Here is a 10577-nt window from a genome sequence, read left to right as displayed (position 1 = left end):
ATGGTTTCTTACAAGGACAAGCTGGGTGTGGCGAACCAGGTGGGTGAATTCTCGGCTGCTGGAGGTCGAAGTGACTGATTCATGGCACGGAAACTGCAGGAGGCAGACTATGTGGAAGCCATGCGGAATATGGCCATCAGAGATAACCAAGAGGATGACGCTGAGTTTACCTCAAATGTGAAAAGAGTTTCCAAGCCCAAGGATCTCTGGAAAGGGTTCATCTCGAGCTTTAGGAACGGACACCTCACCCTCACTTGCGTCATCGACTTTCCCTACAAGGACTACGGATTGCGGAAGGAGAGCCTCAACCTTCCTCCATCTGAGTCGCTGCTTGAGCGCATGTTTGTGTTCAAGGTAGGTGACAACACTCTGGAGCGCTTCAGTCTGCACGTTCATTCTCTGGAGCGATGGAACGACAGAGGTTCCATCAACGCCCGAGCCAAGAGAGTCAGTGCAGTCAACCTCCGCCGCTGCATGAGGCTCCGGGAAGACGAACTCTTCGAGGAAGCTGAGTTCCACAAGCATGAAGTGCTTCCCATTTCCCAGTACCTTCGCGATAACTGGAGGAAGCATCTGAGGGAAGGGCAGACCGGGGACATAGAGTGGCGCTGGCATGACAGACCTGGCAAACTGCCAAATTTCGACACGTCATATCCTGACAGATATAAAGAGGTGCTAGATGTTTTAAAGTTCGCTTCTGGTGCGCAGGATGCGAAGGACTACTACTACGAGACATACGGGTGAGTGAAGTCGGCCCGGCGGGGGGAAGGGGGCAGGAATGAGGAAGTTAGAAATGTCTTGCCGGAACACAAGGATAGGAGAAGATCGGAGAAGAAGAAGAAGATGAATCGCGGGGGGAGGCAAGGGACTCGGGATGGCTGTGAGCTTGTGGTGTTGCCGGGTCGCTGACTTTGCTTTGCCTCGCAGTAAACAAGAGACTCGTCGGCGGATGAGAAGCGCCTTCACCGGAGACTCGCAGGAGAAGGAAAATGAATGTGACGTGGTGCTGCTCGAGAAGCCCATGGTCGTCGGGCTCTGCGTCGGAGTCGGGAAGTACGACTCTCTTCCTCAGCTGAGCAGCGTGGAGGACTCGAGAGCCTTGTGCGAGGCGCTTGCAAAGACACCGCGGTGCCGAGGGGCGGAATGCCGAGACCCGTCGGAGCTCAACCTTATCCGCTTCCTCCGAACTCACTTCGTCGGCATCTCGAAGCTGCCGCCGCCCTTGATCCTCCTGTACTACTCCGGGCATGTTCTGAGAGAGGTCAAGGAGGGAGAGCTCTGCCTCCTCCCAACGAACTTCGACGCGTCGGATCTGGAGCCCATGGAGGAGGAGCTCTACTGCGTACTGACGCTCAAGCACCTGGTCAGCATCTGGAGAGAGAGCTTCCAGTCGGAACGGCCGCGCGTCCTCCTCCTCGTGGATGGATGCAGGACGGTGGTTCCCAACCAGGGTCGGCTGGGGAAGGAGCTCAACCTGCCTGCTGAGTGGAGCATGTGCGTTTGCAGGAGGAGCGGTGGAGGCGAGGCGGCGCCGGAGGGGTCTTACATGCACTCGATGCTCATGGACCAGCAGGAAGGGATCTTCGCTGAAGGGAAGAGCCTGCGCGAGGTCCTCGCTCGGATCAGGGATCGAGCGCCAGCTGGGATCATGGTGGAGATGCAGTTGCAGGAAGATCTTCTCGAGTCGCTCCGCCCCTCCGGGCCTGTGGAGTTTCGGTCGCGGGTGATGGAGGAGGAGGCGGTGATGGTGGCGGAGGAGGAAGGGAACGAGGCTGAGAGCATGGAGTTGGATAACCCGGACACTGAACGACAAGTACGAAGAAAGACCGAATAGTGATCACGGTTCAAATGATCGAGGCTCGTCGGAGCAACTTGACTTAGGCTGAACGGTCACATTGACGGCGTTGCGCCGGCGGTTTGGCCTTAACTTAAACTTACTAGGCTTCCGAAGCTCTGGCAGTGACAGACGGACCTCGGAGTCCCGGCCGGGTCGGCGCGCCGCCCGCCGCCGCGGCCGCGCCGGGCCCAGTCACGGATGCCCGCAGTTGTTTCACAAGTTAATCATTACTGACGGTCGGACTTGAATAGTAAATACAGAAGGTCCGACCGTAAATCATGAGTCAGTAAATGTTTGGTAGAGTTGTATTGATTATAATAATCGGAGCGGACTATCAATTTAGATACTCAAGGTGCCAGTTGGTTGATTGATAAGCATCTCACTGCGGCCGCCGAGTCAACTTACGGCGGCCTAGTAAACTTCCGACTCGTTGAACCGCGGCCACATCATCGGCAACTTGAAACGGTTCTTGAACCCTTTTGAAGCGACTGCCGCTGAGTATCCCGGGCCCCACCCAGGAATTTCGCATCGGCAGAGTTCAGTTATGCCGGCGCAAGCCCCGGCCCCCGGTCCTGCAGGCGGCCGGGCCGGCTGACTCGATCGGACTGTACGGTCCCGGCGATCCGATCGACTGAGTCCCGGCCTGAGTCCCGGAGTCCGGGCCGGGCCCGGGGGAGGGAGAAACCGCCGGGCTGGCTGAGGCGAACTTGGGCTGAACTGCAAGGTTGGGGGGTCGGGAAGGGAGCCGCTGAGGAGGAGAGCAGGAGGAGGAGGGACAAGGGCAATGCATGGTGACAGGAAGGTTGGGATGAACATGATGCGGATTGAGCAAGTACGCTGATATCCTCCCATCCGCTCTCATCATTCCTGCTTTCTACCTGTCATCCTCTGCCCCCGCATGAGGGCAGAGCTGATCGCGTGCATCTGGATCGCACTGCTCAGGTTCAGTGGAGAGTTCGTGAGGAAGGGGCAGGCGGACGCGTGCAGGAGAGGAGGAAGGCGATGCGAAGACGGGCGAGAGAGAAAGGCTATCGCAGGAATGCATGTGTCCTCGGCAGAGTATCCCCAGCACGGTGACCGTGGTGACTCCTTGAGAAGTCCGTTCGAATCTATTGATGTGGCTGGGCATGAGGAGGAGGAGGAGAGCGCGAGGAGCAGGAGGAGGATCGTTGACGTCTCCGGAGCTCTGCTGCTGTTTCATTGTATGCACAGTCTTTTCCCGTGCCACAGGCTTCGTGGAGGTGCCGCGATGGTGGAGAGGCCTGAGGAGCAGAGGATGATGTACGATGAAGCTGGAGGTCATCACAAGGTGGAGGAGCATGAAACTTCTCTGCAGCTCCTGTCCATATTGCAGTCAGGAGGAACGGCCGTCCCCGACGCCCTTGTAGACTTTTTCGCTAGGAGGAGCGAGCATCGTCGCAATCAGACTGCTGTACAGTCGAATCGCTCCCTGCTGGAGAGATCGAACGGGTCGAGAGTATCAAGGGGGGGGGAGGAGCCTGACTTGGCTCTGAGAAAATGCTTCTGCTGCCATAGCGGCAAAGTTACCTACGGCATCGCCGAGAGCAGGTGGAGTGGGGAGGCGGGCTGGGAGGGGGCGGGAAGCTTGAGAGCGTGACAGAAATTGCAACAGGTCTCATTCACCATGGCTGTTGTTCTTGTGCAAGAGCTGCGGGTCCTCGGTGTAGCTGTCAGTTGTGCTGGCGCTGGTCGTGACTTGACAGTGCAGCTGCATAACACAAGGAGATTGACAAGGGGAAGTGAGCGGAGCGCGACGAAGGATGCGAGCAGGTGGATCGTTGTGCTGCTCTCCTGCGAGGAGGACGGTCCTCAAGGTTGGACGCAGGCATGGCTGGAGCTCTGTGCTGCTAGTCTTGGATTCTCTTCCCCTGCTGCTAGTCTTCCATCCCATCGGTCTGGCCCACTGCTCACCTTCGTTGCCAGCCGTGAACGTGGTACCGCAGCTCTTCTCCTCAACATGACTCTGCCTGCATCAAGCAAGGGAAACTCAAAAGTCTCTTCCCCCACGGAGGAGGGCAGCATGGAGATTATGCGAACCGGAAGAAGGCAAGAAAGCTGAAGGAGGGCAGCAGGAGAGGAGAGGAGAGGAGAGGAGAGGAGAGGAGAGGAGAGGAGAGGAGAGGAGAGGAGAGGAGAGGAGAGGAGAGGAGAGGAGAGGAGAGGAGAGGAGAGGAGAGGAGAGGAGATTTAGGGAAGTAGATTCACTCTGCCGCAGATGTTTGTTCTGTACAAGCTTTGCAAGTTACGGCTTGCCTGGAGGGAAAAGCAAACACGTATCACACTGTAAAATGCACAGGTGGTTGCTATTGCAGATGCGCATTGACAATGTTGTGATGGCGAAATGGATTGCACAGAATGCCGATTGTGATGATGAAGATGATATGGCGATGACACTGACGATGATGATGGCGATGATGATGATGATGATGATGATGATGGTGATGGTGATGGTGATGGTGATGGTGATGGAAGAGCGAAGGACTAATACTGTTAGTTGAAGGCAAAAGGATGAAGTAGATCTTATCAGCATCAAGTGTAGACATCCTGGTTGCTCCAAGAGGTGCATGTACGGTGACCCCAAGGAGGGTCCGGTAAGACCAACTATAGTCCTACCTGCTTCACCACCACCACCACCACCTCCTCCTCCTCCTCCTCCTCCTCCTCCTCCTTCTCTTCCTCCTCCTCCTCCTCCTCCACATCCCGTCCCGACTGCCCCAAACTCCTGCTCATGCCGTCTCCTCTCTTCCTTGCATTACACCCGAGTTTGAATTCATTTCCCTCTCACAATCGTTCCCTGCCTCTCAGGATTCCTTCTGTTCTCCTTCCTCGCTTCATAGACTCTACCCTATTCATCTTCCCACCCTCCTCTCCTCTCACAGTTCAACCACCATCTCCCCCCCCCCCCCCCCCTCCACTCCGCCTGCTCCCTCACTTTTCACCCTTGCCAGGCTCCGAGGTACTGCGCAGAGCACAGAGCGAGAGACCACGTCGAACTCAAAGTACTCTCAGACTTGCTTCACTTCCAGCTCCTCTGACCCTCTAGGAACCAGCGACGGGCCTGTGCTGCTCCGGGGTGCTTGCGACGAGCGAGGTTCGGGTACTTGAGCGAGGAGCTCGACAGGAGAAGCAGGAGAGTCTTCGTCGCCTGCTCTCAACACAAGGTCCTGCTGTACAGGCTCACCTGCTCCTCTTCTCACTCTTGCATCACAGAACAGCAGCGAGCTGCTCGCCCTCTGCCCCTGCGACCTCATCGACCTCGTGAAGCCCACCTGCTTCCGATGCCCCAAGAAGCCTGTCTTCGGTCAGGACGGGAAGCGCCGCAGCTGCTCCGACCACAAGCTCGCAGACTTTCGCGACATCGTGAACAAGAGGTGCTCACATCCTGAAGGCTGCAACAGCAGGGCACAGAAGACGCACTCCCTCCTCGAGGTAGACGACAGCAGGCACGGTCACCTGTGCAAGCACCACACCTTGCCTTGCATGCACCTCAATGAGTCTAGCGCGACCCCTGGAGGGTCGGGCAACACAACAGTGAAGCCGCAGGAAGCAGAGAGGAAGAGGAAGAGGACAAGGGGGCAGAAGACTCGCAGGAGAGGAAAGGAAGCGAATCACAATGTCACTGCGATGAAGGAGAGGAAGGCAAGGCTAGCTCCAGCAGCAGCAACGCGGCCCCGCAGGAGGAAAAGGAGCAGTCAGTGACCGTCGACATTCAGAACTCGCAACTCATTCTCAGTAAATCGCTGGAGTCCCGCCGGGCCGGTCTCTGACACTGATGGGTTAGAGGCTCCTCGACTCTCCTGATTGTCCTCGTACTGATCTTTAACTTAACTTTGAGTAACTTAGTAAAAGGCTTGCTCACTGCCACCGATGGCTCGTCACAGTGGGCTTTAACTTGGGTGGCGACTCCGTCGGAGCCTCGGAGTCAGTCCGGGCCCCCGCCGGGCCCCGGCGGCGGGCGGGCCGCAGAATACCCGTGTCCGACCTCAGTACCGTCGGTACTACCGTGTACCGAACGCCGGGCCAGGTGGTCACCGTCCGACGGTCCGGGCGAGTCAGTCCGCACTACTGAGAGCCTGCGGCCCGCCATGATCGGACCAGGTGAAATTATTTTAAATAAGTTTCGCCGGATTTCTTGTTTGCCGATTTTCCTACAAAGCGCCGAACTATCACGTGTACAGGGATTTATAACTGAATTTTAAGAGATGATGCCCCGTCTTAAAACGTTTTTTAAAAGGAGCACAGGGTTGTACCGTTTCCACCGCGGACGGTACTGAATGGGGACCATCTTGTACAAATACTTTTAATATTTCCAGCAGCCTTTTAAAACTGACGGTCAGAGACCTTGTTTTTTTCAGGGCCAAAAATGAAGTAACTCTGTACCTGTTGTTGCAGCTCTGGTACAAATATGAATTAAACATTCAAACATATTCGGTACAATTTGATAAATAGTGACTTGCTGCAAATACATATATAAATTTTACAGAAAAAAAGATGACTATATGTAAAATGTTATTTTAATCTGATGGAAGGCGATACCACAAATAATAATGGTAGTAATATCCATACAGCTCGGATCTTTACAATTGCCGTGCTACACCGAGCAAGGTACTGAGGGGACGTTGTGTACTCTAAACAAAATCAGTCAAGATTAATTCTACTACAAATCTCGTAAAGGTGCTTCTTTTGTACAGGCAGATTTAAATGAAGTTATATCCACGTATGAAAATTTTCGTTCTGGGGGTGGTAATATTTGGGAGCAATCACCCGAAATTATTTTACCAATTTTTAAATAATCATTGAAGATGTTATATCAACCCATAGATTGTGAATGTATGGTACCGTCGTTCAGACGCGTACAATTAAAATGACTTTTGGACATCTGTACGACTTTGAAATCCACAAACGACTGTACCAAAAATAGCCTCTTTAAAAGGATATATACTCCGACAGCCGGATTATCTATATCTATATAAACTGATACAACCTTCAGAGAGGGAGGTAGTAAAGATATTGGTTTTTTTACAATGGACTGTACCGTTAATATCTGTGATGGACTGTAACAAAAATAACACCTTAAATATATATATCAATACAAAATTGGTACCATGAAATATATTTTATCCCTAGTCAGGAAATTTGTACCAGGGAGTCGTAGCTTGCCATACAACAAAGTTATTGTTGTAAAAGGCAGTTTTAATATAAAATGTTGGCTTCGATCGCCGGTACCAGACAATACCATGCAATAAATATTTTACTGATCATAAATAGTTTTAAGTTCCTATCTGTTTCGTACGGTTTAGAGAGGCCGGTACCCAAGCGCTACGGGTACTTTTATCACTACTGGTTCGAAAGCACTGGCCTTTCTACCGTGATACCCACCCCACTACCCATGAAAGTTGTACTATTTTGATGTTTGAGTAAACATCTTAATGAAATGTAATCAAACTTGGCACTATTCAAAAGTACTGCTTGTAAGGGAGAAAATGATGGTGCTCCTATATGGGCACAAGACACAATTGTTTATACCAAGAGTATGATTATTTATGTACATCGCAAACATTTCAGGTCATAGCCTCCGTTAGGCACTTGGAGGGTGCCTACTATACCGCCAACTACAAAAGGAATAAGCTTGGTATTGAAATTGAGTAAATAACAGTAGGGGTGGTACTGAGTTGTTGTACCACCCCCAAGCTTACTACCACAAGAGCAAACTGCCTTGACCTCACCTCCTCGCCTCCTCCATGCTTCTTCAGAGTCGTATGGCTCTCGTCTCTCCTGACCCTCCCCTCCTCTGTCCTTGCCAGCCTCTGTCCTTGAAACTCCTCCTCCTCCCTCATGCCCAACCGACCTCCCCTTGCTGCGTCTCCCTTGCTCGCTCGTACCATTGATTCCTAGTCGCCGTCCTCATCCTAATCCTCTCCATCGTCAATGTCTTGCCGAGTCGCCTTTCTCGCCCTCCGCTTACCTTGACTGTGTTTGTCTATGCATCCTTTGTTATGATTCTTAGCTTGAGCTTCCTTGTACAGTCTGTGTTATGCTATCATCCTGTTCATTTCTCCTTTGCTTCGTTGTAACCCACCACCTTCACCAAGCTGTTCTGATGAACACTCAGTCACACACGTCTTCACTTCCCTCCCATCATCTTCATTTCTTGAAAATTCAAGACGTGCAAACATATAGTGTATAAAGTGCCAATTGAATGTCCATGCATGCGATACACTTTCGTACACGATTCAACTAAGCTGAAAATTTGAATCTCCTGCCATCGAGGGGCATGAAAATTTGAATCTCCTGCCAATCTTTCCCATCATCGATCGTGATCTCATATTTCTTTCAGTTTTGAAGGAGGCAAGCGACAGAATGTGGGCATTTCCACCATCAGCGTATCATTACCCAGGAGGGTATCCTCCGCAACAGCCTGGGATGCCGCAAGGGTACCCCCCTCCAGCCGTGAGAGCAGGTGCAACATGCGGGGGACTTGCTGACGACCACAACAGATGTATGCTCCTCAAGGCCAGATGCAGCCCTATGGCACATGGCCTCCTGGATACCCCGGGATGCCAGCAGCGTACCCTATGCCGATGGGAAAGATTGGTAAGGCGCCCGAGATCGGTACCAAGGGAAGGAGGAGGAGGAAAAAGGTTAGCGACTTGAATGCGAAGCCATTCGATGAAGTGAAAGTTTCAAGCAGCAGGTGCTCCAGGGAGGACCCAAGAAACCAGCGACGTCCTTCGTCCTGTTCTCCAACACGGTCAGAGAGGAGGTCAAAGCTGCAAACCCAGGTAAGCAGACCTTGCATGCTCAGTATGTTGCTGATCGGGGCGTAGGATTGTCGTTTCTTGAGCTTGGAAAGAAGTTGGGAGAGATGTGGAGGGAGATGGATCCAGCCGTGCGGAAGGAGTATGAGGATCGTGCCACTGCGGCGAAGGACAGGTTGGGGAGGAGGTGGATGTTCCTTTGGACCTTCTGACTGCGTTCGTTTAGATATCTGGAGGAGAAAAAGATCTGGCTCGCTCAGCGTGCTGCAGGAATGACGCAAGATTGATGGGAGGGGTGAGGTCAGTTTCACTGGTCCGGATGATGTGTGCAACTTTTTGGGTGTAGAATTATATTGCTAATCGAAAGTTAAAAACTAGAAACATTACAGACGAAAAAACAAATTGCAACGTGTTTCTGTGTGCTCTCAATGCAAGTTGTTGGTCTCACAAAATCGTTTAATGACAATCAGGGCCTTCAGGTGAGACTTGAGCTGGAGGATAAAAAATACATACAGGCAACAGCGAGCAGTTGGAGAGTCACGGTTTCGTCCTTCAGCTTGCTTGTCCTCTTTCATTTTCATCATTGAGTGAAAGATCCTGTCAGGTACTCATGGAGGACAGATGACACGCGTCTGTGAATGTAGGGAGGAGCGCAACGTTGAGAAGGAGAGGGTAGTGGGGTATGGCATGCGGCAGTGAGGCGGAGAGAGGAAAGGGGGACCCCCAAGGTTTGAACTCCCTAGTGCTCACATGGTGCCGATGTCTCCTGCCGTTGGGCGACGCTGCCTGGTGCCTGCGGAGAGCGTCAAGGAGGCAGCGAGAGAGGACGGAGAAGGAGAAGGGAGGAGGAAGGAGAAGGGAAAAGGAGATGGTGAGAAACAAGTCGAACCCGTGCACGAAGAATCCACAGGTCGAAAGGCCTGAATCAGGAGGAACCAATCCGTCAGAGAAAGAGGATAAGTTTAGGAGCAAGAAGGAGGGAGCAGGCGGAGGAGGGGAGGAGGGGAGGAGGGGAGGAGGGGAGGAGGGGAGGGTCAAGGAATAGCACCCGAGATGTAGAAGCAGACAGAAGGGGTCCGGGTGAGGACCTCAGGGAGCTGGAGCAGGAGGTCAGAGACAGAGGAACGGACTTGAGATCTCTCTACCTTGGCCTTGAGAGGAGACGCGAGGATGGCGACGCATGAGATGGTGGTGACTGTGACGTGTCACTTTCAAACCTAGGGAGCAAATAGAGGAGCCTTGCCTGCTCCCCACTTTACGGCTCCAAGCAGAGCTTCCTGCGAGAGAGGAGGTCAGTGCCACGTCACAGGAGGAGGTAGATCGTGAGAGGAGGAGGTAGAGGAAGAGGTAGCGGGTCGGGAGACAGCTGTGGAGGAAGAGGTAGCGGGTCGGGAGACAGCTGTGGAGGAAGAGGTAGCGGGTCGGGAGACAGCGGTAGAGGAAGAGGTAGCAGGTCGGTAGACAGCTGTGGGGAAGGAGGAACAAGGAGAGACGAAGCTCGCAGTGAGCGGAGGTGCAATACCGATCTCGCGTTGGTGAGAACGCGATGCATCCTCTCTGTGGAGGGTCAGCGATCAAGCAACATGCCACGAGGTCTCTTACCATGTCTCAGCCTTGTGACTTCTTCCTCCGAGAACTGATTCCTCCACCTTACACCATCGTTACCTGCACACCGCAAGAGACTCGTCTCCTCACTCTCGCAGCTGTGTCGCGTGCTTGTGCTTGTTGTGCGCTACTGTACCCTCGTGAACGTCTGAATGGTCGACGGTGCCTCCTACAAACAGAGATTTGTCAATAATTGCGATCTCGACATTTATCATCCAACCCATCTTTGTCTTAGTCATTCTCCCCATGCTCACCATCACCATCACCATCACCATCACCATCACCATCACCATCACCCTCATCATCATCATCATCCTCATCATCCTCATCCTCATCATCATCCTCATCTTCATCAT

At 52.9% G+C, this 10577-nt stretch overlaps 5 protein-coding genes across 5 annotated transcripts in view; 4 read left to right on the top strand and 1 right to left on the bottom strand.

The window, feature by feature from the left end:
* On the top strand, positions 1-1834 carry GUITHDRAFT_144378 (hypothetical protein; the record flags this gene model as incomplete). The annotated part of the gene is made up of 3 exons (XM_005825193.1): positions 1-39; positions 100-740; positions 928-1834. The coding sequence occupies 3 exons, from the start codon at positions 1-3 to the stop codon at positions 1832-1834; spliced, it is 1587 nt and encodes a 528-aa protein (XP_005825250.1).
* Positions 1835-2735: 901 nt separating this feature from the next.
* GUITHDRAFT_144377 (hypothetical protein) lies at positions 2736-3455 on the top strand (the record flags this gene model as incomplete). Its single annotated transcript, XM_005825192.1, has 1 exon — positions 2736-3455. One exon carries the CDS (start codon positions 2736-2738, stop codon positions 3453-3455), a length of 720 nt encoding a protein of 239 aa, XP_005825249.1.
* Positions 3456-4422: 967 nt separating this feature from the next.
* Positions 4423-5557, top strand: GUITHDRAFT_144376 (hypothetical protein; the record flags this gene model as incomplete). The annotated part of the gene is made up of 3 exons (XM_005825191.1): positions 4423-4449; positions 4807-4857; positions 5069-5557. The coding sequence occupies 3 exons, from the start codon at positions 4423-4425 to the stop codon at positions 5555-5557; spliced, it is 567 nt and encodes a 188-aa protein (XP_005825248.1).
* A 2798-nt stretch (positions 5558-8355) lies between these two features.
* Positions 8356-8903, top strand: GUITHDRAFT_115609 (hypothetical protein; the record flags this gene model as incomplete). Its single annotated transcript, XM_005825190.1, has 4 exons — positions 8356-8499; positions 8553-8640; positions 8686-8791; positions 8843-8903. The coding sequence occupies 4 exons, from the start codon at positions 8356-8358 to the stop codon at positions 8901-8903; spliced, it is 399 nt and encodes a 132-aa protein (XP_005825247.1).
* A 156-nt stretch (positions 8904-9059) lies between these two features.
* Positions 9060-10577, bottom strand: part of GUITHDRAFT_154760 (hypothetical protein) — a gene marked incomplete at its 5' end in the record, with an annotated part of 2633 nt that continues 1115 nt past the window's right edge. The window contains 9 exons of the mRNA XM_005825189.1: positions 9060-9213; positions 9367-9409; positions 9506-9536; positions 9665-9713; positions 9762-9811; positions 9860-9893; positions 10139-10173; positions 10219-10265; positions 10312-10417. Coding sequence (XP_005825246.1) covers positions 9169-9213; positions 9367-9409; positions 9506-9536; positions 9665-9713; positions 9762-9811; positions 9860-9893; positions 10139-10173; positions 10219-10265; positions 10312-10417 — 440 coding nt within the window. The 3' untranslated portion in view covers positions 9060-9168. The remainder of the gene's footprint in view (positions 9214-9366; positions 9410-9505; positions 9537-9664; positions 9714-9761; positions 9812-9859; positions 9894-10138; positions 10174-10218; positions 10266-10311; positions 10418-10577) is intronic.

The sequence above is a fragment of the Guillardia theta genome (genome assembly GCF_000315625.1).
Source record: "Guillardia theta CCMP2712 unplaced genomic scaffold GUITHscaffold_86, whole genome shotgun sequence".
In the NCBI taxonomy this organism is placed as follows: Eukaryota; class Cryptophyceae; order Pyrenomonadales; family Geminigeraceae; genus Guillardia; species Guillardia theta.
The sequence above is the reverse complement of the archived record's forward strand: the minus strand, read 5'-3'. Positions and strand labels throughout refer to the sequence as shown.